The 8,622-nt window shown below is 39.6% G+C and overlaps 1 protein-coding gene across 1 annotated transcript; it reads left to right on the plus strand.

Moving 5' to 3' along the window:
• Nucleotides 1-747: 747 nt before the first annotated feature.
• Nucleotides 748-8,384, plus strand: foxn4 (forkhead box N4). Its single transcript, XM_039658598.2, has 10 exons — nucleotides 748-1,402; nucleotides 2,054-2,142; nucleotides 4,539-4,702; nucleotides 5,261-5,352; nucleotides 5,472-5,564; nucleotides 5,654-5,775; nucleotides 5,886-5,982; nucleotides 6,076-6,283; nucleotides 7,133-7,519; nucleotides 7,596-8,384. Exons 1-10 carry the CDS (start codon nucleotides 1,253-1,255, stop codon nucleotides 7,844-7,846), a joined length of 1,653 nt encoding a protein of 550 aa, XP_039514532.2. The 5' UTR covers nucleotides 748-1,252; the 3' UTR covers nucleotides 7,847-8,384.
• Nucleotides 8,385-8,622: the final 238 nt, after the last annotated feature.

An 8,622-nucleotide genomic window follows, 5' to 3' on the forward strand; every position in this document is an offset into this window, starting at 1 on the left:
TGAACCACACACACGGGCTTTAGGACCCCGCACTCTTCTCTGGGAGCGTCTTTTTGTCCGTTGCAAGTGCGCATTGATTGTACTTCGCGATTTACCATCTGTAGTGTCCCATGTGGTTCAAGTCAATTAATGACACCGGCCGGATCACTTCCCACAGGAATTGAAACCTATATTTCAAATTTCAAAAAGTTTCCTCAAGTTAAAGACAAATAGATACAACTGTGACTTTTTTTTCTTTTTTTAACCTTTTATTATGGATTGCTTTCTCCACTATCCACTTATACTTTGTACAAAAATGAATAGCATATTGAACGGTAATCTTATTAAATACAATAACACCTGTAATTATACGCAGCTATGATAATTAGATAGGCCTATGTGCATTCATTTGTTTCTAGGTTCTAAAACCTTTCTAAGTTAAATAAAACTGTAAACGATTTTAAAACACTTTATGTTCCATCAATATCATTATTTGCTGTCTTTCATATTTATTTCACATGGGAGCTATTAACTCACTGCATGCTGTTACATTTTCTACCAGGAGGCGAGCCTGTCATATCTGTGTGATATCTGTCATCTCCAGCGCGCGCCACTCTGTGCGTTTTTCCCGCTGGAGTGTAAGCAAACGACGCGGCTTTAAAGGCGGTTAAATCACGAGCAGTAGATTCAACTAAAGCTATTAGGACAGAACAGCTCACAGAACCGCACGGAGAGGATGTGTCTTTATTTAGGTCTTTTAAAGAAAAATGGGTTCTATATAGGCTAGATAGGTGAACAATACTATCAGGAGCTGTTATTTGTATTATTTTACGTTGCCAGTGGCTACAGGGAACATCATGGAAATCACTGCTGAACTTGTTAGAGGTCTCTGGATTTTAGGAGTTTATATTCGTTTTCTCTCAGTTTAAAGGACTCTACTAGGCTATAAAACGATGCCTCCAGTAGAAACTGAGGATTTTGTCTGAACTCTCAACTTTATATTTCTATTTTTGTGTCAGAGAAGTTGCACCGGACTTGAAAAGACGCGCCTGGACTAACTGCACAAACTAGAAAACACGGAGGAAAAACAAGTGTCTCTGAAGAAGAAAAGTATTGATTCAATTAAAAACACTGGAAACCAGTAACTTAGGTGAGATGCTCTGACAGATAATCTGCGTGATTTGTGGAGGCGAGGCAACAGCTGTCAGTCAGAGGCAGAGCACGAGACCCCCTCCCTTCGTCACGGCTCGCGCTGCATGTGCACACAGTGCGCATGACCGTCAGAGCGAACCGCACGGACGAGGGAAATTTAAAAAACGGTTTTTTTCTTGCGGGACAACAAGTGCCCCGACCAACAGTAGAGCCTTCTTCCGTCTCCTCACCCAAGATTTTCTATACCACAGAACAATTTCAGCAGAAACAGGTAAGATGCTGTTTATCTCGTGTTTTTATTAGTTGATTTTAAATAAGTCAAGAGTCTGCACACCTGTTACGGACTGTCATATTATAATGTTACAGCCTGAACATTGATGTTAATTAACTTTAATTATCACCCGGTGTTTTGAAAAACGTTTCTCGGCTATTTCTAAGAAATATTTAACGTTTTCTGTTGAATACAACACTGATGAGATTAAATAAATTAGGTTATTGAGACGCGCGAGCAGACTGACAGGTACTAGCCTCACGGTGACTGATGACGTCTGAATATGATGACCCCTGTATAGTCAACAAAACAAACATCACATCAACACTGAATTGTAAAATATAAAATTCTTTTATTCATTTTTAAAATGTAATATTTTCTTCCTTAGCTAGTGTAAACAATAAACAAAGTTTCTATTGTGCGTCGCATATTTTTTTAAAATATTCATATCATTGTGTTCTTATGTGGCCATGTCATAAACTCGAGTCAGACTTTTTTTTTTTTTTTTACATTTAACTTATCTCAGATGTTGAAATGCCATTTGTACTATGTGTATATTTGTGTTTTCTTTGTACCAAATGCACATTTGTAAAATAACTTTTATTATCTGCTTTGCGTGGTTCATTTATTTACTTGCATTTTATCTGCCAGAAGATGATTGAAAGTGGAATTACAAGCAGGATGTCGGGAATTCATGAAAACCCTGGACAAAGTCACCTCACCTCCGCACAAGACTACAGGTAGGGGGTGATTTCATTTGATGGCTGAACTCATTGCTTTTGAACCTTGAACAGATTAGAGAATAAAAAGATAATTTGGGGAAGAAGAGCGCTGATAATCTTAATACAATCTCCACCTTCCCTATTCTGTAAAATAAAGGTGTGATTTGAGAGGCAGGGAATTGGGGTTTGTGAAATAATAAAGGAGCGAGAGAATACATCATCTTTGCTCTGAATGGATCTGTCAGAAAGCATCAGCTCTGTTTACACGCCCGCTGTCGGCACACGGAGGGATTGGGGCTCTTGGAGGGGGCCCCCACGGGTCACCAAGGAGAAGTGGCTAGCAATTAGAATGTAAACGAGGGCGACTTGAGCTGTGATAAACCGTGACTGTGTGCGCCCGCCTCCCCCTTTCTCTGGGACACGTAATGGTTTGCATCAATGAGCAAATAAAATCATTTTTTTCTTCCACTTGTATAAATGCACCCTAATGACTGTAAACTGTACAATACACAGCTGGGTTTACAATTGCACTTCAGAAATGCTAATACGTCGTACAAGGATGTTGGCCCTATTTTCTTGACGAACCTAAATTTGAGTTTATGTGGCATGTTATGAATTCTTTCCAAAATAAAGCCCCCACCCCTCCTAATTACTGAAGTACAGTTTTTAAATCAGTACTATAATGAATACCATCATTATTATTTTTTCTTTTCTGCGCATCAATAGAATATAAGTCAATCTCAGAGCTGCGGTGTAAGATGACCTTTCCTCAAATGAAATGTTTCTGAAGTTACAGCACAGCCATTGTCTGGCAATACAACAAATGGATGCTCTTGATAACATTCAACTGTCGGCTATAGTCAGGTCAAAATAAGTTTTAGATCTTTTAGACTAGGATTTTACACACTTAATATGAAATATTACAATATTTATATAATATTATGTCAACAGTTTTAAAATATAGATATAAAATATATTCAACAATATACAACAATTGTGGCAATTAATCACAACTTTAATCCAAAACAATTTACAGGGCTATCAAACTAAAAGTATTTTAGGGTAACATTTCACAGTTTATTTGTGAAAACTAACGTTTCAATGCCAAATAAAACATTCGAAATGTTTTACGTTAATATTGACTTACAAAACTAATAATTGAAACAAATTAAGCTATTAAACGCAAGGCCATTAAATGATAGCACTCAACAGTTTAAAACTCATCAGAAAGATGCAGGTCTCATAAAGCCAGGTGTTAAACTGTCCCATTCCCTTTGCAAGGTGTCATTTTCATGTCTTTGTAAGGGGACAGGCGTTAGGAAGACATTTCAAAGCACATGACAATGCAGTGTTGACATTTTCGTGTCTAAGGTTTTATATTTGCGAGTGTGTCCCTCTCTCTGTGCGTAAAGAAGCTCTAAACTGAAGCAACCAGGGTGCTCAAGGCCACGTCCCCAACTTCTTCCTTCAATGCTGTAATTTATTCAGGTGGCAGACTGTGTGTGCAGTGTGGCTTGACCTCCAACTCCTTCAACTACCCCCTCCCGGCTACCCCCCTTAGGAACTGTCTGATGCCTCCAGGCGGGGGGGATGGGGCAGAAGAGGACAGGGGTTGGGTGGAAAGGGACAGGAAAACAGATGGCATCCTATTTTTCTCTGTTGTGCGAGGCCTGTCATTCCAGTAGATTAATGCAAGGGGTTGGTTAAAAAAAAAACGGTAAAGACAATCAAGGAAGGGTCTGGGAGGGGGGGAACAATAGAGCCACGTGCCACTGTGCAGATTTGTCGTTTGGGACACAATAGGTGATCATTTTTCAATGGGGGTAGACCAACTGTTACAGGCAACGTGTGCCACATACCCATGTTTCAAATGATCTCGTGCGTTGTTTACATATGATTCAGCCAATGACAGTGAAGAAGGCACTGGTCACCTGACTACGGTTAGAGGTTGGTTTAATGGAGAGGGGGGCACTGAAGTGGCCAGACACACAAAATAACTGAAAAGTGAGGGTTGTCATAGCGACCCCAATTATTGGGCTGAATAGGGAGTTTGTAGGGAAGTCTGGAGAGAATTCAAGAGGCTTTCTCTGCTCTCTTGATGCTTAGAGCAAATGTAGAAATGGCTGAATAAATAACCCTCCCTGCACTGGATTAGATCAGTGAATGAAAGTATTTTTATTTCTATTCCCAAATAACAGATTTACAAGAGACGTGCTCATCTAGTATCTATTTACAAGAAAAACAAGAAAAGAATAGAGTTAGTTTATGTAGGCCAAACATAATATAATTTTATATGAGCAATGACCATTGGAAGCATTTAAAACTAAATTCAATTTAATAGTTTCAGTGCATGTTATTGTCTTGTCTTAGTCAAATTTGTGTTTCAGTACTGAGTGCATACTATGTTTTTGCAGACTCCTGACTACTGACCCTTCGCAGCTGAAGGACGAGCTGCCTGGTGATCTTCAGTCCCTGTCCTGGCTCACCTCTGTGGATGTTCCCCGGCTTCAGCAGATAGGGGGTGGGCGGCCCGACTTCGCCAGCTCTGCTCAGAACAGCCTGCTGGAGCGGCAGACAGGTCAGGAGATTTATACACTGTGTATACAATTAGTGTGAAAGGTGGTAAAAATGTCAGTAAAAAAACAACAACCTGAATTCACTTACCACATGTGTAACATCCGATTGGTTATCTTAGCATAGCACCTTTACCAATGAACTAATTTATTTCTTTATTCTTTCTCAGTTGTCTATCAAACATTGAGATTGTTTCTTTGACCCAGATTTTTTTTATACAATATACTGTAGTATGCAAATGCCTCTAAAGTTTTTGTTTAATATTATCATTTTTATCAGGTTCTTATGTACAGTATAGGTTTCTACCCAAGTACCGGCATCTCTGAATGGGCTGAGACTGGGATTTAGTGAGTTTGAAGTGAAAGTATTTGATGGATATCGTATATAAGCGGAAAGCATTCGCTCAATATTATTATCTAGTTTTTGACAGAGGTGGCTTTTAGAGGCTTTTGCATCGGAGGTCTCCATAACAGATTTTTAGAAAGCTGTGCCTAAAGAGTTGTGGATGGAATCTCCATTTATAAATCAGATATGAATACTCACACTTTGCTGAAACTTACAGCTCAGCTGAATAGCATGACGGTAGCAGGAGGAGCAGGATCTGCGATTCATCTACAAAGTGAAATGCAACACAGCCCTCTGGCCATCAGCAGCGTGAGTGAGGATTCAGATTCAGCATTTCAAACTACATGTACAACCAAGATCATTCAGAACTGAACAACCATTTGCAATTGAGCTAAAATAACCTTATGTTTATTCTGTTGTTTTTGTAGATGCCCCAGTTTTCCCCTGGGTTTCCTTGTGCCACATCAGTGTATCAAACCGCCCCTCAGCAAGTGCTCACTTTCACTCAGGCAAACCAACAGGTTGGTTCAGTATTTTGTCTGATTTGTAAAGACTGCTCAAAACAGTAATATTATATAATATATACATACATTTTTGTTATATTCCTTAGTGTTCTCCCGGTGGACTTTATGGCAACTACAACAGCCAGAGTCTGTTTCCTCAGCCCCGTATTACTGCTCACAACCAGGACCTGCAGCCCAAGACTTTCCCTAAACCCATCTATTCTTACAGGTGACTTAAAGTTCACTGCGCAAACCTCTAAAAAACATTACAATTCTCTGGGAAGGGAACCAGATTTAATTTATTTCAAGTTGACCACATTTGGGATGATCTATTTTCAGCTGTCTGATTGCCATGGCTTTGAAGAACAGTAAAACAGGCAGCCTTCCTGTTAGTGAGATCTACAGCTTTATGAAAGAGCACTTTCCCTATTTCAAGGTGAGGAATTTATGTAAAAGCACACTGGATAATAGATGAACTGAATCAAATAAATGTTACTTACAGTACATTGTTGATAACTTTGTTTCACAGACAGCACCTGATGGATGGAAGAACTCTGTACGCCACAACCTGTCCTTGAACAAGTGCTTTGAGAAGGTGGAGAACAAGATGAGTGGTTCCTCCAGAAAAGGCTGTCTTTGGGCACTCAATCCTGCAAAGATCGACAAGATGGAGGAAGAGATGCAGAAATGGAAACGTAAAGATCTCCCAGCCATCCGTCGCAGCATGGCCAACCCAGGTGTGGAATCTCTTGACTATTATGAGTGCTAGGCAATTTCATCTTGTACTGACTGCTGTTAATATAATGGTCATCTTTATGATATTTTCTACTACTAGACACGTTTTTTGTTTATACTGGTATTCTGGTTATCAAGCCGTATCTGAGGATCAGAATATCATACTTCAGTGTGGGCTCTTTTGTCTTAGACAGTACACAATAACCTACAACATCCTTGAAAACATAGAAAAGCACTAAGAACTACCAGAAACTACTTAGCAACTGCATAGCAATGCTCTGACAACCACCCACAACACTCTAGAGTCATGGCAGTGAATTTGATTACATTTAAGCCTGGAATACACACAACACAGCTTTTAAAATCAGAACAGATTTGAGATCACAAGGCATCATCCGCTTGCTGACTTTGTACATGTTACAGAGAAAAACTGGCCATCGTACACTAGAGTATCGCATCGCATACCTACCAGGCATTCAAGTCGCTCCTAACACAACAAACTCACACAGAAGCATGCACCTCAAAATATCAAACATATTTGACATTCTCCGACTGGATGTAATTATAGTCTGAAGCTAAAAAAAAGTCTGAGCCCATCATACACTATTTTCAGTGAATTTGTCAACTCTGACTGCCCAAAATCTGCCGACTTGCGTTGACTCCTCTAGACTGTAAGTTAAAGCAAAACTTTATAAATTCAGGTCTGCCGTCAAGCGGCAAAAATATTTTTGGTACCATTGTGCAGAGGTTCATGGTTAGGTTAGGATAGAAACTAAAGCATATTAAAGGTAAACGTTAAACTACAATCAGTCATTAAAATTGTCCTGTTTTGTTACTTTTTCTTATACCAGATGAATTAGATAAACTCATTACAGACAGACCGGAGAGTTGCAGACAGAAGTCTGTTGATACTGGCATGACTCGCTTGCCCAGCTGCCCTCCAGGACAGACCCTTCCGATAGCAGCTCAGATGCAGCCCCAGCCAGTGGTCACTCTGTCTCTACAGTGTCTCCCCATGCACCAGCACCTTCAACTGCACCTCCAGAATCAGTCTCGCTTGGCTCCGGCCTCCCCTGCTCCAGCTCAGACACCCCCGCTCCACACCGTCCCTGACATGACAAACAGCTCCCAACACCAGCATCATGCCAAGCAACACAGCGACTTCTACACAATTCACACTGACATGAATTCAGAGGTGGACGCACTGGATCCAAGTATTATGGACTTCACGTGGCAAGGTAAACGTTAACTTGAAAATGAATCGTAGGATGTTTACCACTTTAATCTGATATCTAACAGACTTTCTAATTCCAGGAAACCTGTGGGAGGAGATGAAGGATGACAGCTTTAACATGGAGGCATTAGGTACTCTCAGTAACTCCCCACTTCGGCTGTCTGACTGTGACCTGGACACTGGCAATGTCACGCCTGTGTCCAATGCAGGAGGACTGCCTTACCCAGACCTGCAGGTGACAGGCCTCTACTCTTCATACTCAGCCATAGATGCCCTTTCTAACCAGTACATGAACACACAAGGAGGAACAAAGCCTATTGTTTTGCTTTAATCGCTCCCACAAGAAATAAAGCAAGCTGAGCTTTACTCCGCAGGATCTTTAAATCTTTTTTTAATCCTATAGCATTTAAGGTGATGTTACAGTGTTTGCTGGTGACATTTGCATTGACTATATTGATTGCATTGAATGCATTGGATTGCAAAGGACCAAATCAGCAATTGTTTTTAGAGAATTTAGAGAGTTAACTACAGTGCTGCTCTCGTTATAAACCTAATTTAAATTGCGAGATATCACAACACTAAATGAACAAAGAAAAAAAATGGGGATCATGATTGTGGGTTTGTTGCCAAGCTTTTTTTCTGTACCATAAAAGAAACTTGTTTTCTTCTCATTTTGTCCATTTAACTGTTAGCCTTGTAACTGTAGTTGTGTGTCTTTTGTTGTACTGTGATAGACACTGTATCTGCTCTTTTAATGTTTGTTTATTTATATTTATGAAAAGAGCTGAAATGGTGACATGAATAATTTTTTATTGTACATATCTAAATATTTCAAATGCAAGCAATAAAATTTCACATTCAGATTGAAAGATGTATTCATTTAACTTGGATAAAATGTTCTTAACATCTGACCGATTTTAGATCAACCATACTGCAAATTGGCTTTTAATTTACGTAACATGACATAAATTGAATGCCACCCTGCGAATACAGTATGGCCGGCTCGAATAATTCGGCAAAAACGAAGTGAATAATATACAGGATGTACACAACTGAACAAAAAGACTCAACCCATGTATATTTATAAGATTAAAATAAATATTACTT

The sequence above is a fragment of the Pimephales promelas genome, chromosome 4 (genome assembly GCF_988280905.1).
Source record: "Pimephales promelas chromosome 4, fPimPro1.hap1.1, whole genome shotgun sequence".
NCBI lineage: Eukaryota > Metazoa > Chordata > Actinopteri > Cypriniformes > Leuciscidae > Pimephales > Pimephales promelas.